This window comes from Grus americana, chromosome 5 (assembly GCF_028858705.1).
Source record: "Grus americana isolate bGruAme1 chromosome 5, bGruAme1.mat, whole genome shotgun sequence".
NCBI classification, from domain to species: domain Eukaryota; kingdom Metazoa; phylum Chordata; class Aves; order Gruiformes; family Gruidae; genus Grus; species Grus americana.
In genome coordinates this window covers 65,716,154-65,743,385 of record NC_072856.1, presented here as the reverse complement: position 1 = coordinate 65,743,385, position 27,232 = coordinate 65,716,154, and the positions used below count along the sequence as shown (strand labels likewise).

Below are 27,232 nucleotides of genomic sequence, written 5' to 3'. Positions count from 1 at the left end.
TGCATTAAGATGTGACAGTGCATGTCTAGGCAGGTTCTTTTATAAACACTACTTCTACTTACTATTTAAACTAGGAGGCAAAAAGCTACAGAACAGTACTAACCCATCTTGACTGAAATTAGTCTCAGTAAGAAAACTTGTATCTAGAAAATCTTGTTTGTGTTCCCACACACTACTTCTGCAGACTGGCACAAGACTTCTGGCCTTTACTACATAGGTCTTCCTCCAGATTTGCTGAATGTCTTGTTATTCTTCAGGGTGTATAAAGATTAATTTGTTTACCAATTTCCAGGCTTACCCAATTTATCTACCATTTTTTTCATATCCTCTAACAGAAAGTATTACAAAACCTTAAATTATAAGTGGAAGTTGAATGGGATTCTTCAGTAGACAACACATAATTCTCTTTAACTTAGGCTTTGTTATTTACAATGTTGCCATTAAACATTTTAAAAATGCATGTTTTATTTCAACTTAGGGGAAAAAATAAAAAAGAAAAACTTAGGCCTGGAAAAGGCTGTCCATAGAAAAACTTTTGTTATGTTGAAACCTTCCTGTTTTACTTGGAAGTCAGAGAAGTTTTTATGTGCTCCTTCTTTGATTAGGGCAAACTACCAACTGGAAATTACCATATATCCACAGATCATAAATCAAAAGTTACTATCCACCTGACTTCTTGGGAATACAGCTCTATGAAATGATTAGTTTTTCATTTCCCTGAGAGATACTTCAGGTCAGTAGAGGGATGACTATTAACCTATTCTCGGGTCCTTTATGAGCTGCGTTTCAAGCACATATTTTTTTTGCTGAATGTGCAAACCAAATTTTTGCTGTTCCCACATACTGTAATTTTTTCCTGACTACAATCATACTACTGCACAGAATTTAAGGAGAGCAGGAAGATTCTTCAGGACACACCTCAAAAAAACCCACCACCAACAAGAACAAAAAAAAACCAAACCAAGACAAAACAAAAAACCAACCCAAACCATCAACTTTACTTAGCTTTCAAACTGCATATGGAAATCTAATACGTGCCCTTTTGCTGACAGCTGGACACTTTTCCTTCAGCTTATTTCTATTAGCCACACCATTCAGATTATGTTTGCTTCATGAATATACTCTTGAAGCATAAGAAAAACAAAATGCTTTAACATTTCTTTGAAGTTTTCCTGCCTGGTTCCTCTAAATTCAGAGGGTGGAGACATAACCACAGGACTATACAAAGCCCAAAGGCATGCTGTGACAAAAAGGTATCCAAGGCCAGTGGACTGACCCAACAGAGTAAAGTTTCACAAAGAAGTTGCATTCAGAAACGTTCTGCATTACAGGGTGGATCTGAGGCAAGGGGTTCAAAGGAAAAAGGCAGATATTGTACACGCTCTAAAGTTGCCCTCCCAGCATTTCTCAAATCTCTGATAATTTCATAAAATGAAAAATGCCAACATTGCCACATTAAGCATCACTGAATACAAATGCTTTATCAGCAATCTGCAGCCTAGTGTTGTTAATTTACATTTCAGAACAATGAAACTTTAACAAGTCAGTCACTCACTGGTTTGAAGTCTGACCATGGTAAGTCATGGTAGCAGCTTGTAATTAGGGCAGTACTGCTTATCGCTTTGAACTGCTTTCATCCCGCTGACAGCTCTTACCTTTTCAGAGTTTGTAAAAACATCAGACTTCAGCTCTCCATCCAGAAACTCATTAAAGTATTTCATCAGCTTCTGAGCCTCCACAGCCCGTTGCCGTGGCGTGTTTACCCCCTCCAGTTGGTCGCCAAGGTGACAGACCTTAGTTGCTACATAGCTGATGTGCTCATCTAGTTCTTGGAAATGCTGGAAGGCAACCTGGGAGAACGTAGACACAGACACAAAAGTCACAATTTCCATTTACTGTACTTTAGGCAACACTATATTTACTTCAGTAAGAAGCATCGTGAATGCAGGCATCAGCTTTCCAGGTGTTGTATCTCAAAACTACTTGGCACCAATAAGCAAGCACACACAACTGCTTAAAGTTGAGTGTCTTCCTTTAAACTATTGTGAAGACTCGCTACTTTCAGAATAGCTAACACTCATTAATGGAACATGCAGATAAGCCCCCTTTGACAGGGGAAATTGTTTTCCATCAAACCCTCTTTATTCTTATCTCAAAGAGTAGCATGCTGTACGAAGAAATTTTAATAGAGCATGTGACATTTTTAAAACTTGCACAGCTTAGCACTGACTACACTTTTTAGATTTTACCTGGTTGCTTTTTTGCAGCTCTTGTACTTTCTTGGCAAATTCCTTTGCTTCCTTCTGGCATTGCTGTTCTAGTTTCTCCACCTTTCTCTGAATCCTTTCATCCATTACCTGTAATTCTTGGATATGATTTACAAATTCTTCCAATAATCTGATTTAAAATAAAACAAAATACAGGAAAGCAGACTTTAGTTTGAAAGACATTGTCTTCTGCAGAGAGCTAAAAAAAAAAAAAATCAAAGAGAGGAACTTGCCTGCAAGGGTGGTATAATCAAGTCTAACTTACAAATGCTATTTTGTTTTAAAATTACATCGCCCTGGTTGTGTAGAAGTCTATCCCTACATAAAAGCTATATGATCACATAAAAGGTAAGCCAGGGGAGAGGGGAATACCTAAATACCAATCACTCAAGAACGTGACTCTGCCACAGGTACAAAAATCCCTATATCCCCATCTTCCCTACGTAAGTCTCAAAGAGTTTAGGCCACTACATCCCTTCAATGTAAGGACTATAACGGGAAAATATTTTCTACTGTACATATTACTGTAAACTTGTAAATCAGCATCTTATTAACAGGCAAACAATACAATCATATAGTCTTTTAATGTTTTGGTTATAACCACATTGCTTCCTGACTTCACTTCTTTTCTTCCTATAACATATACCATTTTGAGGGGGTTTTCCTGCCCTTTACAATCACTTTAGATTTTTCTTTCAGACTCACAGTTTACTCTTCTCAAACACAGTACAACTGAATGCATTCTTCGATATCCTCTACTCTTTTTCATTCCATTCTCAATGTCTTTTTCTTTCTCATTCCTGTTTTTGTCCAGTCAGCTTTTCAGCTTGTACTTTTCTAAACATCCCAGTCACTGATACTCAAGGAGTGGATTATGCCCAGATCCTCCACAGCCATAAAACTCATGCTAATAACTGAAAACATGAAAGATTTGAGAACTCTGCTGTGCAGGTTTAATGTCAAAGCAGGAGAGGAGAGGAAACAGGAATCCCTTCCAGGGAGCTATTTCTAGACTATTCAGGAATCGGCATTTTTCACAAATACTCTGTTCGGCAGGTATACTGGGAATGTGACGACGCCCTTCCAAGCTGCAGTGGTGCTGAAAGGCAGAATGAGCACACTGTTTCTCTCCCGGCTCCCCACACACAGACCAGAGACTCAGTAACCAGAAGGGAGAAGCAGAACATAATTATTCCACCCTCACATGACTCCTTCCCAGTAACAACTACAGCACCTCTATTGGCCAACATCTAGAGCTTTCCCCAAGCAACACCTACATGATACTAATGTGATTCTCTTTAGCTGGGAGGGTCACTGCACTTTCAGTTTTAACTTCTGCTGCTAAAATGACTGGCTTTTACACTGCTGCTTGGAGCATGTGAACTGCCTTTCTGCCCACTGTAGTGGTCTGAAAACCTCTTCCAAGTGCCATCTTTACAACAGTAAGTGACTTAAAGGCACAATTTATTAAAGAAAACTGGATTGGGACAGATGTTTATGACTTCTTTCCTCCACTTCCTGCTTGCCAGAAGCCCAAGAGTAAGTATGTTGCATTAGATTCCACAGAAAACTAGAAGTCACAACTTAAGCTTACAGAAATATTTTTAAAATAAAATTTAAACAATCGTGACACTAAACATGCTTTCAAACAAAAGCCTAGAGAAGTGCAGAGAGTTTCTATTCATTTTAACAAGCTGATTCAGTTCAGTTTGGGGTTTGTTTTTTAAACAGGTATTGTACCAACTCAGCATTTATTCAGCAAAAGTATTCAATATAGTGAGAGAGGAAAGAATGCTCAAGTAGGAAAGGTAGCTGCTGGTCAGGTTTCTTAGAACAAAAATAAAGAATCCAACATTCTTTCTACCAAACAAAAGCATCATCTCAAAATAGAAAAGAAAAAAAACCCACACACCAAAAGGTCTGTTTCTTTTTGATATTAATTTTGACTCCCTGCCCAATACTAGAAGATCACACAAGAAAAAATATTTACTCTTGCAGGATTCTCCCACTTGTCCTGAAAAATATGAAAGCACTTCACAGAAGTTAACACAATCAAACCAGCTGAAATATAGAAGATGGGTTAAACTGAGTTGGTGTTGTTACAAATCATTAACTACCCTAAAATACATGCTAGGCACAACTGTGGGGACAGAGCAATGTTGTGGATTTCCAGGCTTCTTTCTGCTTAAGTCACAGGTAAAGCTCTGCATAGGATACAGGCCCCAGACTGAATGTCAAGGGTTCAAGCATCTTGCTAGAACTCCAACAATATCCTTCCTCTTCTCATAGCCTCCAAAGAGCCAGATTGCTCCAGAAGGAATGTCCTTTGACCATGCTAATGAAGCTTTTTCTATCTGCTTTTGGATAACAGAAAAACCTTGTCTATGAAGTTAGTAATTCCTAAACTTCTTAAGAGTTCCAGCTCAGGTTACTACAAACAATCTCAATCTGGAATAAGATCCTGTAGGCGATAAGTCACTAAGGAGCAATTATTGCACTTTTGAATTCGTATCACCATAATCTAAATTAACACTCAGGCAGCTAAACTTTTTGTTGAGCCTGCTAGCTCAACAGCATTCCAGTAACTGTAACAGGAAGAAGGTCAAGCTCATCTCCCAAGTTATAATCATGTGAAAAATGAAAACACTAAAGTTAATTACATCTCCAGAAAGAATACCACTATGGGTACAAAAGCTAAAAAGTAGCATATTTCAAAACAGAAGATCCAGAGGTTTGGAGTAGAGAAGCTTAGATGTGGAACACTGATGTATAAAATTGTGCCTCTGAGTTACCAATGCACCACCCGATGCTGGCCCAGTAACCAGAGAGCTGGCTTTGCAGGGTGAGGTTTCTCAACAGAGCCATGGCAGCTCACTGCAGACAAGAGAAGGTCCTGCACTCCCTCCTCCCCCACTTTCCCTCCCCTAGCCTTCCTCCTTTCCACACCCATACTCCTTCCCACCACCCACTCACAGACACACAACCTCCTCCCTTTGCACCCGCTCCCAGGCTCTTGCAGTCCCCAAAATTGTTAACCCAACTAGAAAAAAACCCAAACAAACTATTTTTCATGTCAGGTTAGTTTTCCACCATTTTAGTGAGTTAGATTAGTTTATCGTGACATCATGTGCCTAGAGCTAGCTCAAGATGAGACATCACAGTGTGGAGCCAAAAGCAAGGAAGAGGAGCACAAGCCCATCTCCATTCAGCAGCCACAAGCTGTTCATTTGATTCAGACTATACAAACTCACACCAATTCAGTTTAAAACAATTTAAGTCAACTTTGCCAGGTTCCTGCCTTTCTTGCCATCCTACCTGTTTTTTCCCTTTGTTTGCACCAGGACTGTAAAGCATGGAGTCTTACAACAGGGCAACTCAGGGAGCTAAACTATCAAGAAACTCATTAAATTGACTTAACTATCATAGCAGTGAAGCCTCATATTATGCTTTAATCCGCAACTCTAGTGCTTTGGAACATTCATGTCTGACATGGACAAACAACATCAATTCTCCTTCATTCAAAAGGTCTAAATGAGAAAGTGACTTTCCCTACTCTTGTTACTGAATAATTGGTTCTGAATAATTGGCTCATGGTCACAAATTCTAGCAATTCTCCCAAATGAAAACCTCCTTGGACACACACCAACACTACGTACAGGCTTTTTGTTATATGTGTAATAAAACAGTACAGTTAGAGATACATTCGCTTTGACCATTATGCAATTTTATTTTACCTTTTCGGATCAAAAGCTTCTCCACCTCTGGAACCTCCTCCAGGTGTTCTCCATGCCAGGCGTTCAATGTATTCATCTGCCACAAAAGGCTCCTAGCCACAGAATAAAAACTCCTTACAATGTGCCACAGCAGGTTGTTCCTTAAGCAGCTGCTTACACATCATTTTCAAAGTGTTTAGAAGCTTTACTACAATCAAGAGCAAGTACAGTGTTGACAATTACCCCATCACTTCTTATGTTTACATACTTAATATAGAGAAAACTGTTCTTAATATGGTGGGTTTGAACATCTAGTCTAGACATTGTCAGACTGCTAGCAAAGAATTTGCTGCAGGTCTGTGAAGAGTTGGCTCTAAATCACCTGTCCTTATTTCCAGCTGAGCATAGGGCTTGTCATTACAAGTGTCTGAACCATGCAGCAGCTACACTGATTTGAGATATTACATCACAAGTCCCAGCCATCAGCTGTGCAGCAAATCAGGTAAGAGAGTTGATCTGTCTAAAAAATTACGTGGCAAAGTAAGTTTTCTTTGCAGTTGCTCAAATCTCTGATGCAGTTCACAACAATGGCACCAAAAGCAGAACTGACCAAGGCACTATCCCATGGCAAAAACAGTACGAGATTGCCACTGGACACTACACAACATCAAACTGCAGCTGCAGAAACAAAGCAGATAAAAAGGAAAAAAAAAAACCCACAAAACAAAGCAAGCATAAAAACCAGATGATGGACTTGACTTTCCCAAGAAGGAAAACCAGGGCATGAGCGATGCTAAAAACACAAGGTTACTCAAGTTTATTCCATAATATTTGCTGGATCTTCCATAAAAAAAAAAGCACACAATGGTGAACAGTTAAGATTATTTTTCTACCCAACAATGCTTTCTGAAGCCAGAGACCTCATTATAAAACCAAAAGCCCCTATTTTAGTTGGCCTAATACTTAAGCCAGTTCAAACATTTCTGCACACAGTTAATATTAAATACCCAAAACATCGTCCAACACCTATCCTATAAAAAACCTAGTATTTATCACTTCAGTTTCACTGGCAATCTAGCAGCACTGTTTAGGTGCTAACATCAGCACATCTAAGATCAGTAAGCAAAGTATTCTCACAACCACCAGGATTTCATGGAAAGCTTTTAAATTACATGCAGCAATGGTTCTAAAACCATGAAACGCAACCCAACACAGAGCCAGGAGTGGCTCTGGGTAATAGTGGCAGTTGCCATGGCTCATTTCTGATAATGAAACATGGACATGCCACCACTGCTTTTGATAAAGCTTGGTTTCAAAAAATAAAAATAATAAAAAAGAAACAGATGTCCACAGGTATCAAGTTGGTTCTTGTACCAATAGGTCTAAAACCTTGTCAGAAATAATAGGGAGGGAAAAAAACTAGCATTATAGTATTATTTCAATAACTAAAAATAAGGGTTGGAAAGCAAACATTGCCAGTTCAACATTTGCCATTCTTCAAAAATCGCACTATGCCCTATCTGGCTAGGCCCAGCTATTAAATATAAAAGTTTTTTAAATATACTTTGCAACATGCTGAATCCAGCTAGACAGAAGTTTCACCCTTTTAACAGATCACCCAGCAACTCCTCATTTAAAGACTGACTAAAGTAACTGTTTTGCTCAGCCTCCCTGGTTAAGCTTCAAAAATATCTGGATGATACCACAGGCATACAATTTCTCTACAAGACGCTCATCTCTCTAACCCAGTTCTTCCTGATACACAATGTTAAGTTTCCTTTATGTGAATCTTTTTCATCAAAAGTTTCACAAATGGTGTGCTAAAAATAATCTACTTTATTTATAAAGAATAAATGCAGTCCAACGGTGTCATTTTAAGACGTGATTTCACAGGTTCCACTGCAAATCCAAAAGTTTAGTTTTGTTTGTATATCATATCTTCCATATACATTTGCTCTCTTTAATGCTATCTTGATAACAGGGTTACCTATAGCTGACAGCCTAATTCCTATTTTAAGTCTCCTATCCAGTTCTGCAGAAATTGCTGAAAATCAGCTATTACAAATGTCATTTGCAAGTCCTTTGCCTGTTATCAGATGAGCCCCAACAGTCAATTTCTTCAGCTCTGAACTTCCCTCTAGCTCTAGATGAATTAAGGTGATGCTAGCTATTCAGCCAATACTACTGATTTAATAAGAGATATGCCTGAAGTGGATGATAACCTGGTTTGATCTGGTCTGTATAAGTGAAACTAAACTGGACCTAGCCACATTAAAATCCAGTTTAGAAATAATCGTTAAGTTACGCTATGAGTTATACGTAGGAGAATTGAGACCACATGTCCATTTTCAGCACAGGTCCTTCTACACAGTGTCACATATCTATCCTGAAAATGACTCTCAAATACACTTTCATGCAAACATGGCAGGCAAATACTGCCCTCAGTATGCAGCTAAGGGTTACTCCCATAGTAAGCATATGTTTTCATGTTCTAACCTTCATGGCAGTGACTTCAAACTAACATAGTAGGCAACATTAATTTAGTGAACGCCAATAAAACCTCTCCTGCCTTTGGACTGAAAGAGAAGCAAAAGCAGGAGAGAAAGAAATACTGGTTTCCATATTGGAAAACATGATTTCAAGCTCTATCTCTAGGCAAAAGTATCACCAACTTTGTAATTTCATCTTTATTGCTATTGCAAAATGGAACAAATTATTGCACGATCCAAAGCAGCCAAAACATAGTTTTCTTTCCACATTCAAATTATCTCACATTTGACATCCCACAAAGAACAGAACCGCAGCATCATCACATTGAGTAATCAACAAACTCCTAGGACAGCTAGAGAGGTGCAGAGGGGGTATGAAACCTGGCATCTAGCTACTTAGAACATGGTATATTAGTCTTGCCACTTTTTTAAACCATGCAAGCCAAAAGATGTGAGTCATAACACTTGTGTGTCATAACAGTGATTCATAAATACAAGTGCACACAATGCATTCATATAAACCACAGATACAGGACCTTTCAGAGAAACAGGAAGACCTTTCCTGAAGGCTGGGCAAAGCGTGTCCCAGTGTTAAGACGCAAAATGAACAACCAGCTCTTGAGTGACTCAGAGCAAACACAGGATACCTGGTAACGATACCACATCCCCATGCACTAGCAAGCGGGGACAAACACTTTGTGTTAATCACAGCTCACATCACGACAGCCTGTGGGCCAGGCCAGGAAAGAAGAATTTGTCAGGCTCCTGCTATATTCCTGCCCTGCTTGTGCACGGCCTTGGGCAAGCTATTCGGCTTCTTGTGCCTCAGTTCCACAGCAGCTAAAGGGAGGGCAAAGTTATTTCCTTATTTCAGAAAAGCAGAGGCTGTGCTGAGATACCACGGTGCTGAGCTCAACTGAGTATGTGCCTTCGGGAGAAGAAGAGTCATGTTATCTGCGTGGTCGGGCCTGGCATGGCCAGTGACCCTCCTGAAAGCGGCACCCCTTCTGCTGCAAAGACCTGGGAGCCCAGGGGAAGGAGGCCCAGGCGTAAGAAGCACCGCAAGCCCTGGCCTGAGGGAAGGTGAGGGACTGCATCCTCCCGAGGCATCACCCACGCTCCCCCCTCATTTCCTCAGCCTCCCAACACCAACACCGACACCCCGTTTCCTCAGGCTCCGGCACGGCGCCGCTCGCCCCCCGCACAACCCTTCACCCCAGGCGGGAGCGCCCGTTTCCCTCCCCGCGGCCTCGCCGCCCGAGCAGGAGCTCGCCCGGGGTGCTGCGCCGGGGAGGCCGCCGCATCGCCTCAGACAGCCGACCGGCCCCGCCACCGCCTCCCACCCCCAAACCCAGCGCGGCCCCCTCCGCCCGGGGAAGCCCGCAAGGAACGCCAGCGCCGCCCGCACCCACCTCGAAGAGCTCGGCCGTGGTCGCCATGGCCGCAGGGAGGGCGGCGGGACTGTTCAGCGGCCCACCGCCGCCCCACCGCTGCCGCCCATTGTGTCCCGCCGCCCCGGCAGCAGCAACAGCCGCCGCGGCGCCGCCTCCGCCCGCCGGAAATGGGCCTGCGCCGGGCGGCCACGGCCGGGGAGGGGCCGGGAGCTGCGCGCGGCCGCGGCCGCCCCTCCGCAGCGGCCCGGCCGCTCTCAGCGCTGCTGCCGCCGCCGACATGGCCCTGCGGGCGCTCTGGCTCCTCAGGCACGACCCCGGGGCCGGCGGCACCGTGCTCTTCTCCAGGTAACGGCGGCGCAGGGGTCTGTGGAGACCGGGGAGGCGGGGATGGGCGCGGGCCCGGCGGCTTGGGCAGACCCGCGGGTCAGGCCAGGCCGAGCGCCCTCAGGGGGGCCGGGGCTCGGCGGGGCGGCCCGCGGCGGGGGTTTTGTAGCCGTGCTGGCAGGCGGCCGCCTCTCCCCGGGCTGTGTGCTGCTCGTCGGGCCCCTGTAAGGGGGGAAGGAGAGAAAAGCTCGCGGGTTCGCGTCGGAGGCGGCGGTGTTTTCTGAGCGGCCGGGGCTGCCTCGGGGTCCCGAAAGAGATGGAAAAATACCGAAATAGCCTGATGCCTCATAAATCCCTTCGCTCTTCAAAGCGCCGCTGGCCACTGTACGTTTCCGAACCCGATTTTGAAAATTTCTGGGTTCAGATAAAGTGATTTTAGCTAAATCTAGTTTTTTTACAACTTCTGCATTTTGCACATGACTTTCCTTTCTCTGTTCCTCTATCTGTTAGTTGCTGTAAAGATTTTACCGAGCTCTTCTCTGTCCTAACATGGAAAAGGACAAGGTAGTGAATATGAAATACTGTCAGATGGACAAAATGGGCAAAGTAGAAAGCATATATTTTGCTTATATTCTCTTTGTATTTTTGTAACTGTACAAAAGTACAGTATTTTCAGGCAGAAAGTGAACTTTCAATTGGATTTTAATTTTTACATGCAAAGACAGGGGTTTTTTAAGTTAGTGAACCAAAGGAGAACTTTTTATTCAGAGGTCTTACAGAGTTTGAAGTAAGACTTGGAGCTAGGCAGGCCACTTTTGTTGGTCTGGCAAATGGTGTTGCCATTTCCGCGTCCTCTCCGTGATTTCAGAGGACTCAATTCCAAAGAATGAGAGGAAAAATAACTGGGGCTAGAGAAAGGAAGAATGCTGAGACTGGATAAAGAGATGTGACTTACAGTCCTAGTCTGAATTCAGTAAAGCTGAAGAGAGAACCTAGAAGGAGGAGGAAAAAAAGGAAAAAAGAGCAAGCAAGACTATCTTCCATCTTCAGGTGCAGACAGATCTCTACATTGGACATTCCTCTGATTGTTTTAGGATTAGTATTATAGTCCTTGTATTACCTACAAGACCAGAGATGAGGCCTCCCCTCTACAAACACAGAGAAAGAGAAAGCCTTGTCCCAAAAACTGAGAGTGTAATCACCATGGAGGAAGGGGGGGGCTAGTGACAGGGGTATGTGAAGTAACTTGTCACACAGTAAGCGGCAGAGACAAGGAATAGCGCTCGTTTGAAAAGGGCAAACTATACTTGATACTTCAAGTGATTTCCAGACTTAGATCTTTCAAGTTCCCAGAGGAAATAATAGGGCTGTGGAAACCCCAAGTTTATCCTCCTAACTGACCTTAAATTCAACAAAGCACACAGACAATATAAAGAATGCCGGATCACATGGAAACTGTTGGTTTCGGGACTTACGCACTCAGCTGGAGATAGGTGAGCCCTGATCTTTAACCTCAGAGAAGACATCTGGGACATCAAAGCATTCCACTTTTTTTGAGCTGATCATAACTTAATTCAGGCAACAAGTATGGTCTCTCTTGAATCACCAAAGCTCATTCATCCCTGGAAACTTTCATCTTTTTAAGTTTTCATCACTTTCTAGAAAGGAATACTGAAAAACTTGAGATCTGAAGGGCTAACTAATCATCTAATGACTCAGCTAAAGCTGGGAAGATTCAGTGGGAGGAGGAGAAGATTGCTGTGGCATGGGGACAGCTTCGGCAAATGGAGCAGGCAGATTGGGACATAAGTAAGACAAAACTAGACTGAAATACCACATCTTTGTTTTGGAAACATCAGCCAAAAATAAGAGATGCTCACCAAGGTTACGTGTAGCCTCTTATCAACATCTTTGCCCTGGAAGTCCTCAGAAATTTTCGAGCTGCAAAACCACCCCTGTTTCTTTGCTCTTCAAAAATAGATGTGAGACTGCAGGGAGGCCTTTCACTGTCATCTGTATCCTGTTTACGGGTCTCGTAGCTCTGGCTTCTCTCTGCCTATGCTTGCTTTTTCCTTACTGAATAAAAAAAGCTCTAAATGCCTGATTAAGAATCAAACAAAAAAGCACAGTCGCTGAAAATAAGCCTGAGGAAGTGTAGCTGCCTCCAGCAAGAGACTCTGCTACTCACTTAAGAAAAGATGGTGTAGGTGGGACTTGGAGGCAGCAGGATAAGAACCATGCAAGTGTTCAGGGGCAGAAGGAGAACGGTACATGTGCAGGTAGGTCACAGATAAAACAAAGTGCTACATTGCTGCGATTACAAGTTCCATGGCAATTTAAGAAACAGACCATCAATGTGTCTTTAAAAAGATGGTACAAAAAGGGGAATAAATGAAGGCATTTATGTATCCGTGCATTTTTTTCCTCCCATATTTGTTTGTAAGCATGGCTCTGAGTGCAACCATGCAGCCTGAGAACAGATCCGCTACAAGGTGATTCATAAAGTGATTTAATTAGTTGCCTGGAGTGCAACCTGTGATATGCACTTTGAGGGTCTGTGGATAACTACTAAGGGAGTCCACAAAAGAGAACGTAGAAAAGCTAGCCTGTTATCAAACTTCATGTAAGTGAGACTCAGGGGAGTCTGCAGTTCCAAAAAAAGGATGAGAATCAATGTGTTAGTGGAAGTAATAATTTTTCTTTTTTGGCTATTTATTAAAAGATGACTCTTCAGTTCCTGTTGATAGATTTAGGTTAGCTTGGGAAGAAATTAGTCTCTCTCTCCTTTAAAAAATAACACTGCTTCAGAAGAAAAAATCCCAGACATAGCGTTAAACAGCTAGTATGATTTTTCTCAAATATTATCTCTAGGAAATTTGCAATGAAATATATACGTTGATGCAACATAGCAATTTGAAAATATACAAAACATTGTGTCTTTGTGACATTATGACAGTTAAATCATTTTTCAACTTAAATAGTTGAAAAAAAAAGAAATTATGAAATAGTCATAAAAGCTTTAAGTCACATATATGCAAATGCAATGTGGAATCCATTTTGCCCCTCCCCCCAAACCATGCAGCCCTTGCTGGAAAAATTGGACTTAGGTACAATGAAATCTTTTGGATTTATAATATTGTAAAGATTTTCTGGTAATCTTGTTAAATAATTAAAGCAACTGCTTCATATCAATTGTGAAAGCTCAGAACAGCAATGAAAAACCTTTATATAAGTAACTTCCATGATACTGTCTTGTAAATATAGTATTTAGTACAGTAGCAAAGCTGTAGCAGTAGGATACTATATCTAGGCAAAAAGCTGTTATAGTCGAATTTTATGATGTTTTCTTAAATGTCTGAAAATTTGTTTTCAGCGTGATCTCACCTCTTAGAAATACTTTGCTGTTGAAGTTTCGCTAAGTGGTGTGAGTCATGCTTGGGTTCATTAGCGACATTTAAACATCCTATACGTTTGTGCAACAGGAAGGGTAGACAGACAAATTCATGTTTTATTAAAAAAAAGAGTGAATGTATTTGCTGAAAGTTTTCAGTAAAAATCCACCTGCTAGAATGAATCCTAATTACTCGTGAAATAGTTTTATTGACAGTGATTTAGATTCTGTTCCCATCACTGTCTCTATCAAGATGCTGCTGGCTTCCGCTTACACAAGGTTACTTTTAGGACCAGGGGGCCTGTGGGACTTATTTGAATACCTAAGAGAAACCCATCCTTGATTATATCAATATTCTAAAGATCTTTATAATGCTTTTGCATTCTCTGACCGCCAGAAAAGAGATTATGTGGATCTGCTTCTAGGAACTCTGTTGGTATGATATTTTGGATGGGAAAAGATGAGTAGCACTAAGACGCTCTTATTTCCATGTCACAGACGTTACCCCACCGTTGAAATACGCGCTGAGACCTTCAATGGGTCAACACATGTGCCTGTGCCATCTGACAGTGCTTTTCTGAAAGCCTTGCTTTTTGAACTGAGACTCGTAGATGACCATATTTTTGTGGAGCATCGAGATACTTGCACTCGAATCAATCATTCATCAGTATATTCAGTTCGCACCGAAGGAGGGGATCTCTGGCCCGTGCTTGCTTTTCAGAAGAGTGGTCTGATATATGCGTGTCTTCCACTAGTTGAGGAGACCTTGGAGCCACGGCCACCCCTCCTCACCGTTAGTGGGCTCTCGCAAGGACTGGCTCTTTTGTTAGGCATTGTGGACTACATCTCTCCAAGTCGGAAAAATGAAGCCGAGATGAGTGCGAAAATAGGCCAGCTTCGAAATTTGCTTATACAGGCCTGTCCGCTTGGCACCCCCTTAAACACAAACATACGCAGCTTAAACAGCTCGTTTGATGACATTCAGGAAATGCCTACAGATGAGAATCAACCGGCTTGGAGATCCAACACATATAAAGGCAAACCTCAGGTTAATGTCTGTATCACTGAAAAAGTCAAGTGTAAGCAGTATGACAAAAGAGATGTTGTGGACACGTGGCAAGTTTATGGAGCTGTAAATTGCAAGGTGAGAGCATTTTTTGTGCAAGTCTGACCAAGGTATTTCTCATGCAAGCACACTGGGAAAGTAAATACACATGTCATTTTACTTTGGTATGTGATCAGTGAATTTCTAATACTGTAATATTTCAAAGTGTAACAAACTATTACATGTTCGACTGATGTGTTACCAATGTTTTTTATTTTGATCTTTACTGTTTTTTCCCCTGCATACTATTTATCACACTTAAATTTCCAGCAGTAGGCACATTGCATGTATTTTCCCAAATTTTTCTTATTTTAAATTAGATAGGGAGAAATAATTTCATACAGTTTTTGCGTATAGAGCCTAACATAATTTATTTCCAGCTATCTAGTAGTAGTGGTTTATTTCCAGCAGTCTAGTAAGCAATGTGATAAATAATGATTAGAAACAGAATTTCTGAATGAGTCTTCTACAAGTGTCTTTATGTAAGTGTTTTTAATTAATTTTCCTACCAAATGAAAGTTTAATCTTCTATCCTACTTTATTCTATTGCAACAACATTTTGAATCCACAAACGCTGTTTGTTTGGCTGACATAAGAGCTTTTGATACAGAATCTGGTTGTATAATTATTTTGAATGTTTTTTTAATGTGACAATGGTTTTTCATTGTTTAATACTAAAAATTGTGGAATATTGACAAAGTAGATCAATAATAATTACGAAATACGTTTGTGTTCTCTATAATTGATGTATTTAACATTCTTTGTCCTGAATTATGCTTGGGAAGTACGCTATGTTATCACAGTACACTATATTTGTAACTGCCAGCGTTTTAAAAGGAGAAAGACCTAATAAGGAGGATGATGGTAATTTAATTATTTGCAAGAGGTGGGATACTCATCTCTGAAGGAAGCCAACCTAAGTACTGCGCTTCCAAAGACTAGGTTATATCCCACCAGCCATGCTGGTAGGGATTATGTGAGTGAACAGCTTCCTGCTCTCAGAGGGACAAGTTTCTAGGTCATCTTGCGGAGTGGATGGCCTTACATAAGAAGAAAGCCCTGGTGTAATCGTGCACTGCTGAGCTGGCACATGGAGGGATGAGACAATGGATGCGCAGCACGTGGTTGCCGTGAGAAAGCTGACATGGGACCACAGTAGCCATTAATAGCATGCTTGAATCCATTAAGCGGATGTTGTAAAAGTAACTGAATTAATTAGACTATCACCAAGTGTGTTTATGTAACATTCGTAATGGTGTAGCTATACGGTAAGTCCTTGGCTTGCTCATCTGCTGTTTTCTTGCTAAAGAGTACTTGTCACTTAGGAGACATTTAGCTAAGACTGCATCACTAGCCCTACTGTGGGAAAGGCCACAGAAGTGGGAAAGGGACTTTGTTCTGAAAGTATTTGTCAGTACATTTGTTTGAAGCCAGCTGAAAATTTTTAGCATTATTTTTTTGAATGCTTGCATTTGATTTTTGAATATCTAATTCTGACTCGAGGGAGATATTTTAGAATAACTTGTTGACTTCGTTTTTTCAAGTGTGACATAGAGGGATCTGCACCAAACGTAACCCTCAGTTTGAATCTCCCGACTAACGGTCCTCCGCTCCAAGATATCGTGGTCCATCATTGTGTGACTTCTGTTGACCCTGCCATGCTGATGTCCAGTAGTGTCGAGCCACTGGATGATTCTGTGTATAACGGACCTTACAAATTTCCTTTTGTTCCTCCTTCAGATTCATTCAACTTGTGTTACTACACTTCCCAGGTAATAACATCCCTGACCCTCGTTATTTTCCAGTCTTCCAACGGGAATAAAAATACCTGTGTTGTTGAATGTGTCTGAATGAGTTTCAGTGCAATTCAGGCAGGTAAAATGCTTTTTATATAATAAATCGCCTGGAAGGCACTTCAGGACTTGAGCCATCTGAGTCACGTTAAGGAGGTGCCAGTACCTTTGCCTGCCTGGCATGGCTGCTCTTACTTTATACGATGCCTGAATTAGACAAAATGAATCCAAGTGCATATAGCACAAATCTGTGTATCACAAGCAGCCTGTAGAGTTTGGCATATACTGTTCAAAAGCAGTCAGCAATTAACGTGTTTGTTATTTTTTAAAGTACTTTAGCAATTAAAACAGTATATAACTGATCTTATGATGATGGTGTTAATTTATCTTGAGAATGAATATAGTTTTTTCCAGGTTCCTGTTCCACCAATTTTGGGATGTTATCAACTCATTGAAGAGGGATCACAGTTAAAAATAACAGTTAATTTAAAGCTTCATGAAAGCATAAAGAATTCTTTTGAGTACTGTGAAGCCCGTATACCTTTTTTCAACAGGTAATAATAAAGAAATCCTAAATAAATTTCTTCCATTTCTCTGTGATCTTCCTGAAATTAACCTGTCAGGAGTCAATGTAACAGATTATGCTCCATCAAAGTACCACCAGTGGACACCGACCTTGCAAATGTTGGGAAGTCCCCTTGTAATTCTTGTAATTTCCAGAATACTTGGTAACGTTCTGAATTCTTCTGCTGAGCATCCTGTTTCACTGTGGTATTTTTTGATGTGAAACCCTGTCACAATCCTCCAGGTGGATTAAGTCTTGAGATCTCTTCCAACCCAGGGTTACCTGTTCCTTAAGACTGCTAATCCTAGCTACAGATCAGCTTATCAAAAATATAGTTATTTAAAATTAAAACGATAGTTTCCATTTAAGCCTCTCTGACAACTGCCATGACTACGCCATCACATAATTATCATGAAAATTTAAAGATGAAATGATACAAAGTTGCCGATCATAGTGTTAGTAAAACACTATCAGTGAACTAAAGACAGTAAAATATCAACAGCTCTTTTATGATTACTAGGTTGAGACCATGGTGATTTCCTCCTGCTCTGTAATTTCTTTTCATAAATCAGCAGTGTGCTCAGATAGGTATGATTTGTCTGTATGCACATAAATAATGTCAGCATTTTATTGCTTTCTTTAACAAAATGGGTGTTTACAAATACTGAATGATACTAATTCCAATGGTTTTATTTTCCCTCTGTCGTACTGTAGGGGCCCAATCTCTCAATTAGAGTACAAAGTTAGTTACGGCCAACTGGATTTGTCACGAGAGAAGAGCCTACTGGTTTGGGTCATCGGTAAGCAGCATACCCCTGCGCACTCCTCCTTCCTCCCCCAGTCAGTTTTGTATAGTGTAGGCACAGCTGTATAATTTCTTATAGATGCTGTTTCTGGCTGTAGGACAGAAGTTCCCTAAATCTTTGGAAGTTTCTCTGACTGGAACCGTGTCTTTTGGCACTGCAGGCAAAGAGCACCCAACTGATTATGTTTGCACTGGGAACACTGCTTATGTAAAAGTAAGTCGCAGGCTCTGTGAAGAGAGGCCTTAGTAGTCATTTTTTTATTATCTTAAATTTGCTATGAAAATACGTTGATTTTAAATCAGACATAATTGTTCTTAGCACGGAGTTTTCTGTTCTCTTGCTTACAGGATTTGACATCCTGTCATTTTGGAGTATGCTTGCACACCAAGAGTATGTAACACAGATTGGCAGTATTTGCGCAGCAAGCATTACAATATGCATCTGATCGTGTTTTCCCACTTTTTATAGCTGTATTTTAGGATCCCAGATTTCACCCTTACTGGATGTTATGTAGACCAGCATTCTATTCAGATCTTTGCACCAGGAAAACCCAAAATTACTGCATGTGAGTTGTTAACAACGTCATTTATTTAACTGAAAGTGTGTATTGAAGTTACGAACTGGATGTCAGTGACTAAAATTACATGGCTAAAGTTGGACAAAGCTTTTTCTTGGTTTGCTTGGGACGTCCCAGAAATTTTGTTCTGTGCTTTGTATTTTTTTTTTCTTTGGGGATGCTTAAAGTGTCTCTGGAGAGGGGCTGGCACCTCCTTTTCAGATGAAAGCTCTAATTACTCAGTTACAAAGTCAGGCTCTCTCTCTTGGGCTCTCTCCCCTTTGCCCTGTGCTGTTTTACATCTGCATAACGGCAGAACTTTTACTGGGGGGGCAGAGAGTGCCTCTCCGTAGTCTGGCCTCTTGTTTAGGACACTTTTGTCAGAGGCGTGATACATGGATCGGCAACACCCAGGTACAGACCTTGGCTCCTGCCTGCAAGGTGAGACTGCTGTTGTCAGTGTCATCAGCTTCCCTTGGTGGATGTGGCTCTACATTGAATCTGTGGAGCAGAAACCAAATCTGCTTATTTTTGAGTTAATGCGTGACTATTTCCAAGTCTGCACCAAAAATACATTAATTGGGAACACAGTAGGCACTCATTAAATCTGAGCAGTGCTGTCTAATGGAAGCATTTTTATTTGTTGCTATCTGTTACAACTTCTGTCAGTCATGCTAGCAGAGGTCTGTAAATGCCTTTTGAAAACTGTGATTTACACTGTTAATTTTGTGACAGGTCACGTTCAGTCCTAAATTGTAACACAAAAAAGCAACGTTTTCATACTGTATGTTTTATATCGAGTATGCAATTTATATTCATTGAACAAAATCCAAGCCATCCACCTGCTTTTGACTTAACCTCTGTTTGAATTTTAAGCTCATGACTGATACATTAGTAAAGGTAATTGAAGCTGAGACTTTAAATGTCTCATTATCAGAAACGATTTTCAAATAATAAGAGCCTTACAGTTTAAAGAGGCCATTATACCTTTTCTGTAAACTAGTAAGGATGGATTAGTAGTCTCTTAACTTGGATGAAGGAATGTCTGATTGTAAGGCATCCTGTAATGCTTATTTTTCTTGCTTTTCTTTTTGTTTTTAGCCCGGGAACTGATTTCTTCTGATTACTACATCTGGAATTCCAAAGCACCAGCACCTATGGTGTACAAAACCTTATTTGACTAATTTGCTTGTGAATTATTTTTGTATTTAAACAAAACAGCTAAAGAGAGTGATGTCATGATACAGTGGAAATAAATATTCTCCAGCCCTTGTACTTTGTATGTTTGCTTAAAAATTTCTGTTGAGGAAAAACAAAAGAAGTTGCTTCTCTTAAAAATGTAAGTTGGTTTTAAATTTAGTCCTGGATAACAGCTTAGAGAAGACAAATTGAAATGTACTTGCTGTGGCCGTTTTTACTTTCCCTAACATTAACTGGTACAAAATAAGTACCTAGTGATGCAGATACAGACTGGTATGACGGGGCATGTCTTCCGGGAGGGCTCCTGGCTACTTCACTTGTTTTGTAAACCAGAGAGCTCACAGGACGTGAAAGCTTTCAATGTCTTATTTCTGTCCTGAAGTCACAAGAATCTCATTATACCCCAGATTAACAGGACAGTTAAAAGCAAGACTTGTGTTATTTTCACAAGATGCATACAGAATACATAGGAGTCAATAATTTACAAGAATTTTAACAGAGGGAGTATGGCATGAGCAGTGCTTCTAAAAGTGGAGATGATACAGGAGTCTTTATTGCCTCCCTTTCATAAATGCAAACTGCGTTGCTCTGAAAGCTAGTGTTCATGAGGATCCAGAGGCGTGAACCTGGTTTTTCAAATCGCAAGACTAACTCTGAGCAGGGCTAGCTGGAGGCTCCAAAAAACATCACTGAGCCATTTTCCCTGAAAAAATACACGGAAAAGAAAAGGACTCAGTTTACAGAGGCAGACCTCTAATTTTGAGAAGAAAATTGGTATCTGCAGGAACACAGGAAATGGACTTTAAGAGAGTTATCAGGAAATGAGCAAATTCTGAAAGGCTGGCGAAAAACAGAGGACCTGGAGAGCAGCACAAAAGAAGAGAAGAATGCCATCTAATAACCGAGCGTGCCGACTGCTCCTGCCGTACCTCTTGTTTAACTGTACGCTGTGTGATAAATTAGATTAAAACTTTTCTCCTTGCATAATCACTAAGCTATAATTTAAAAAATGCTTAGATTGAGATAGTAATCTAATTGATTGGTTAAATGTTCTAAAGGGTGGATTAATTCATGTGAAACATGCCGTTCAGCTGAAAGCACTATCCAAGTTTAGACACCAGAGCTAGGCTATGACCCATTTCACACAGGTGATGTGTCCATTTCGATGAACAGGCAAAAGGTGAATTAATAATTTTCCCCAGAATCCAGCCCATTCGTGTTAGTCATCTGCATGCCTGGACACCGCAATGTGAGTGGGGGTGTCTCTGTTGGAAGGGTTTAGATTATGTTGTGTACACCGGGCACCCAACCACAGGATTTCAGTGCGCGGTGTTTGCTTTCCACCTACCCACGAGAAAGATGAGAGCTGTCTGTTCTGCACAGCAGCACCGCAGAGCAATGGCTTTTCTTCTTCACAGCATTTCCCCAAGAAATGCTGTGAGACTGGGTCTGTCAAAATTCACAGCACATTAGAAGAGATTCCCCTCGCACTCAGTAGCTGGGGGGGCCTTCCCAAATCATGTTCCTTTTTGTTTTCCTCTTGTCCGTGTGTCTAGGTTAGGAGAGCTGCAGTGCTCGGGAATGGGAGGGGGCTGCTGCTTTAGATCACTTCGTGCACATGGATCAGTGCAGGTTTGGATGGAGGGAGTGGGTGGGTGATATTTCTCTTCCAGCCCTGAGCAGTTTTCTACAACTTTGTGCAAGCCATCACCTGTTTTAATTTATTAGAAAGGTTTGGCTCCATAAACCGCTGGATTATAACTCTAGCACCCATGAACGAGTCGGACAGCAAAACAGATCAGGTTAAACTGGCGCACACCTTAATCCAACAGTCTTGTGGAACAGCTGTGAGACACCCACGCTGGTGGAGAAAGTCAGATGAAGCCTTTCTCCTGGCCTGATGGCTACGCGTGTCTTCTGGGAAGGGCCCATGCTCGTGGATGCGTTATAAACCTTAGTAAGCTAGTAAAGTAAGCTTAGTAGTAAACTTAGGAAGCTTAGTAAACTAGATGGCTAGCAGCTCAGGTCTATCATGACTGAGGTACCTTTAGCATGACCTGCAGAACACAAGGCATGGAGAGAAACGAGTGATGTGTGTAGAGGTTTCAGGGGTCTCCAAGGCTGGACAGCAAAGAGGGACACTGGGGAGATGACACTGCAGTTACAAATTAGTAAACAAGGAGTTATAAATGACTAAACCCTGCTGTGCATCTCTCTCTGTTCCCTCATAGTTCCCCAGACAAGTTCACTGTTTCTCTACGTGCTCTGACCATTTTTCCTGTTTTAAAAGGGAGAAAAACCACTTCAAAAACTAAATCAGGAAGATATGATTGAGAGCTCACATGAGCCTGAGGACTCCATCGCAGAGGTGATACCTGACAGTAGTTCTGGTGGGCTGTAAAAGTGACCAAGCCCTGTGTCAGTGGTATTCCTTTAGCTCTTTAAAAAAATCAACAAGTGTTTTATATATTTTGAATTTCGTTGCAGGTATCAACTGTATGAGATCTATGCAGATAGCTTTGCACAAAGACTTTCAAAAGGAGTGGCCAAAGAGTTCCCCAGACTTATTATTGTATTTTGGAGGGCTAGAAGAAAACTAACGTGCAAACCCCTGAAAAGAATAACCAGAAGGACTTAAATAAATAGTGGCTTGTCAACCTGACATTTTTCCCAAACAAAATAAAGGGTATAAATAAGAAGTTAATACAGAACTCACTTAATAAAATGAATGTGCTTAATTTCATTAAAATTTTGGGATAATGCAATTAATGCCAATTAATATGAATTTAAAGCAAATATATACAAACAAACTTTTTAGATGAGAGTGCACATTTAGTTGGCAAAGAGAATCGATGTAACAGACCTCTAAGAAATTAAAATAATCCAAACTGCATGTATAACCCATTAAGCAGTAAAAACAGGCTGACGTTTCCAAACGCAGTGGCAATGGGGAACCATCATCAAACATGTTTTGGAGCCCGACTGTGTTACTTAACGCTTTGTGGAAGGTATGGAAAGAAATGGGGAATTTGAAGAAGAAATGGAGAATGAAGTTTGCAGTGGGTGCAGTGGCTGAGAAGCAGTAATAACTGAAGGGGCTGAAGCCCTCATTCAAACCCCGATGGTTTCAGTGTCTCAGGAAAAAAAAAAACAAACCCTAAAAAGATAAAAGTATATGTTCCAGCACAAGCAGGTGCAAAGGTGTGGATCTGAGAACAGATGCCATCGATACAGGATGGGAGGAAAAGGGGGCCAAAGAGTGTCAAGAAGACGAGGTATGTGGCTTAGGTGTGCATTGCTGTGGCCAGGAGAACCAGAGTGCTCACTGAATGCACAAGGAGCAAAAATGCAGGAAGAGTGCTTGGTGCTGGCGTGATTCTCATCAGCCTGCGTGACCCCCGTTTCTAGAAAAACATCCAGACTCTGAAGTTTCTGAGCATTCCTGAGCTTCTCACCAAAATCTCCCTTGTTCTTCCCTGCCCCCCCCCCCCGCCCTTGCTACCCCTGCCTCTCCCTCAAAGTGCGGTGTCCAAAGGGTTGTATCAAGGTGCCATGGTGAGGAGAGGGATCTCCTTAGGTGTCATGGGAACTTCTTCCCCTCCAAATCCTGAATCATACCAGAAGCGAGACAGGACCAGGAAGCCCACCTTCCCTTGACTGGTTAACCACTGCTGGAGAACAGCCTCCCAAGTCCTGGGGAACACCCTCCCACTACAGTCACCTCAACCGTATCTCCTGAGCTTGTCAGTCATACTGGGAGACAGAGTCAAAAGCATCACCAGTGTCCATGTATGAGACAGCAAGTGTGTCGCCCCCCAAATTCACAGGGCCTGTTCCTCTCACCGCAGAAAGGAATTGGTCCATCTACCACGGTTTGATGTCGTCAAATCTGTGCCGGCTGTTACTTATCACTACTCAGTAACCTGGTGCTTTTCTAGTTTTCTGGAAGCCCTCTCCTCCCACCAGGATCCCAAGGTATTTGGGAACAGCTCCAAGATGGTATATGCCAGTTCCTCAAGTATTTTGGGGTAAATCCTCTTACTTCAGATAATTTCTAAGCAGCTACTTTTTCTACATAATTCAGCGCTTCCCCCCTCTGTGTTTTTATCCTGGTTTTACCAGTGTTAACTACTTTGTCCAATGTTAACAAGTAAACATGGAAACAACAAGACATTAAACTTTTAACGGCAGTTGTCCTCTATATATTCACGCTATCCTAGAAATTTCCCACACTTTGTCCTATTTGTACAAGCCCTGCTAAGTTTTAAGTCATAACAGAGCTTGTGAGTAAGTCCATGTTTGTCCTTCACTACTTTTGCTGTCTCCTTCACACCACCTTGTTCTCTCATCCTTTAGAGGATGGCAACACTTTAGAAAATACCCTCTCCCCTGGGCAACCTTGTCTCTGACTTATTGCCTGTAGGCATCACTTACCAACTTTCTGAACATACTGAAATTTGGTCCTATTCCCCTTCTTCCCCATGGCTGGAGTTCACCAAGCTTTATTTTACTGTCATCATCTCCCACATTGCCTCCTGCTGTCCCATCACCTGTTGGCTCCTCACTCCTCAGACTGGGATCTGAACCTGGATCATGTTGTATCTGCAGCAAGAATTTACCAGATAGTCAACGTGGACAGAATACAAGGTATTACCAACAGCACCTTTTAGGGTAGCGAAAACCAAATCTACCCAAAGCCGTGTCCATCCTGAGAGCACCATGGCAGGAAATCCCTGCAGCCCTCAATCCCAAAAGAGCCGTTAGATGAGAGTTTTGTGGATCTCAGTTTGGGAAGTGCAAGTTTCCTTGGAAGAGCTGCCATAGCATCGTATGGCTGTCAGTGGGAATTCCACAGTGGCATCCTGGGGTTGTTCCTAAACTCCCTTCCTTTCATGCCACCCCAAGTTATTCAGGTTCAGGGAACAGAGAGTAAGGTTTTAACTCTCAGTCTGACTCCTGTTGATATTAATGCTAAAATTTCATTCAGCACAAGTAGGACCCTGTATGGGCCCAGTGTAGGCTACTTAGATAGGTGCATTGCCTCAATTATCTAAAATTTTCCTTCATAATTTCCACAAATCTCATTTTGCTCTTTGCTGCACCAATCTGCCAATTTTTGCAAGAATAAGATGATGATTCATGCAGGGGAGCAGGATCTGAGAGAAAAAAGGCTCTCTTCTCGAAACGTGAATTCTCTCTCTTGTGAGCAAACTGGCAATAGAGCCACTGGCGCTCTCCACCCACACCCAGATCCAAAGGACCAGAGGTTCATCGCTTACTGCAGCCTTCCAGGAGACAGGACAACTAGCAGCGTGTTCCCAAGAGGCTTTCAGGATAAATCAGCACCCTTGGATATTGAAAGCTGGTCCATAAGGGGCTGCTTCATCTGCGGGATGTCTGGAGGGACAGCAGTCCCATCGGTCCATCCCAAATCAATGGGGCCAGACAGGAGCTGGAAAACAGAGGAGCTGTGCTTCTCCCAGGGGAAGGGATGTCCCACTGTGCCCCGAACCTCACCTCTCCACCCACAAAGGGGCTGCGGGGCTCTCCCAAAAGACTTTCCCATCCAACATGTGCCCATTCGCACAGATGCGTCATCCTCAACGCATCAAGCCAAATGCTGGTGGGGAGGTCTCAACCCTCATAGGGGTTTTTTTCAGGGACTCACAACCCAGAATGCAACTAAAAATCACACATTTTAAGGCAAAGGCCTGCCCCCTTTTCCCCTTCTTGCTTTCACAGAGCCTCCTAGAAACCTGGTTGAGCTCTAGATAATTTTTTGAAATCCTGATGCCATCTGTAGCGACACGTAACAGCAGAGAACTAAACCCAACCTATTTTCTTCCCAATGAGATCAGCTGGTTGCTTTTGATTTTCTCTAGAAACCTATCTCTTCAGGATCTTTTTTTTTCTTTCTTCTTCTTCTCTTTTTTTTTTTTTTTTTTGAAGTCAAAGTCTGTTTCCCGTTTGGTAGGTGACCTGTTTAATGTTTTCCCTGTGTCTGGGAACTCCTTAGTGTAATTAGCGACCTTTGAACTCCACAACTAATCCTGAGCTATTTTGTATTCCTTACTCATCTTTAAGGCTGGACCTTTCTTTTCTTTTGAGTCCGCTGCCACAATTAAAGAAGAAACAGCTGCATTTCAAAGGGATTCCAATTCCAGAAGCTTAATCGTGATTGACATGTTCTTATTCTAAGCTATAAGAAACTCTAAGAGTCCTTTCTTGGGTTAAAACTTCAATCATTTTCTAAAAAATTATCTCAATATGGATTTTATTCATTTTCTTTGATAACCATTCTTTGCAATTTTTTAACTTGAAAGATGCTTTGAGTTTGCAATGAATATGAACTGCGCCCACTGAAAGAATGAATGGTGTCAGGCGCAGGCTAGATGCAGAAGTGGCTAAATTCCATTTATTGTCAAAATCTGATTATGAAACCTGACGTCTGCCATGTAGCTTGACATCCTTCCATATGCCCAAAAGGTAGGAGAGGTGGAAGCACCTGCGAATGAACCCCAGGAAGGCTGCGGAGGGAGATGGCAAGAAAGCATTCTCCAGAAATCTACATTTTTTTAACCTGTTTTTCCCAATTTTTATAGCGCAGATTAAAAAGCCGTTGCCTTCCAGCCCTGGAAGAGCCCTTCTTCTCTCTTCGAGAAATGAATTCTCCATGAAAAGTCACAGCAAAAAGCGACTGCCATAAACCAGGGATAATTCGTACGGTTTAAAATCATTGCCACACCACCACGACAAACCCTGAACAAGTCTGCGGTGCTTCAATCCCTTCCGAGGGCTGATCCTAAAAAACGATGGCAGCCTGTTGGGTCCCGTTATTTAACTAACTCCATCTCACCTTCAAATTCAGCGCAACCTCCAGAAGACGGTCTTAAAAAGAACAAAAAAAATCCCAAAGCCTGAAAATCTGTTTGTGTGCGTGTGTTTGCATGGATCCACACGCGCGGTGGGCACGCCGATCCGCGGGCATCGCTTGCAGCCGCGGGTATAAACCTGCACGAAATGATCCCAAGGAGCCCTGGGTAAGGCAGCAGGCAAGACCCGGTGTTTCTAAGACAAAGGTCAAATAAAAAAAGGATGTTAATAAACAGCCCTCTGGTTTAAAGGGACTTTTTTTTTTTTTTAAGGATTACATCTTAAATTCCAACAAATCAGATTTAGGAGTTACTGAAAGTGAAATTGATCCATCCCTCAGCCAAACTTTGCAATACTTTCCTGTTCTGACATCATTTAGATAGTTAGCTGTATTATCAGATTAAAAACCATTGTACAGGGCCACTGAAAGGAAAAGGAGCCAAAAAGCTAAACACTGCCTGAATTCTGAACCTTTTAACCTGGCTGAAGTACGTTGGTCCCTGTTATGCAAATACCTTCAATCCTCTGCTAAGTTCAGTGGAAATAATTTTCTTGAATGACAGGTTTATTCAGCAAGGATTCAGTTGGCGATTAATCCCCCTTTGATCTAAGGTATTTCACTTAACTACCAGTTACCTCGTCCTGACAAAGTGCAACCGAGATTAGGGAGATCACTAGAACACGACCAGGGTGTGCGTTTATTCTCCCCAACCGTTCAAAGCGAAGGGCCAAGAATGCAATCTATTTTCAGTATTT

General features: G+C 41.8%; 2 protein-coding genes across 3 annotated transcripts in view; one reads left to right on the top strand and one right to left on the bottom strand.

Annotated features, from left to right (window-relative positions):
- The window catches only part of EXOC5 (exocyst complex component 5), a 28,686-nt gene extending 18,483 nt beyond the window's left edge, over positions 1–10,203 (bottom strand). Inside the window, exons 1-4 of one of the 2 annotated variants that reach the window (XM_054826369.1) lie at positions 9,882–10,203; positions 6,002–6,093; positions 2,250–2,397; positions 1,656–1,850 (exon numbers count right to left, since the gene is read on the bottom strand). In XM_054826369.1, coding sequence (XP_054682344.1) covers positions 1,656–1,850; positions 2,250–2,397; positions 6,002–6,093; positions 9,882–10,142 — 696 coding nt within the window. In that variant the 5' untranslated portion in view covers positions 10,143–10,203. The remainder of the gene's footprint in view (positions 1–1,655; positions 1,851–2,249; positions 2,398–6,001; positions 6,094–9,881) is intronic. The other variant, XM_054826370.1, reaches the window with a different exon arrangement.
- AP5M1 (adaptor related protein complex 5 subunit mu 1) lies at positions 10,075–19,678 on the top strand. The gene is made up of 8 exons (XM_054826372.1): positions 10,075–10,208; positions 14,004–14,722; positions 16,228–16,455; positions 16,891–17,030; positions 17,756–17,841; positions 17,945–18,060; positions 18,316–18,412; positions 19,505–19,678. Exons 2-8 carry the CDS (start codon positions 14,039–14,041, stop codon positions 19,585–19,587), a joined length of 1,434 nt encoding a protein of 477 aa, XP_054682347.1. The 5' UTR covers positions 10,075–10,208; positions 14,004–14,038; the 3' UTR covers positions 19,588–19,678.
- Positions 19,679–27,232: the final 7,554 nt, after the last annotated feature.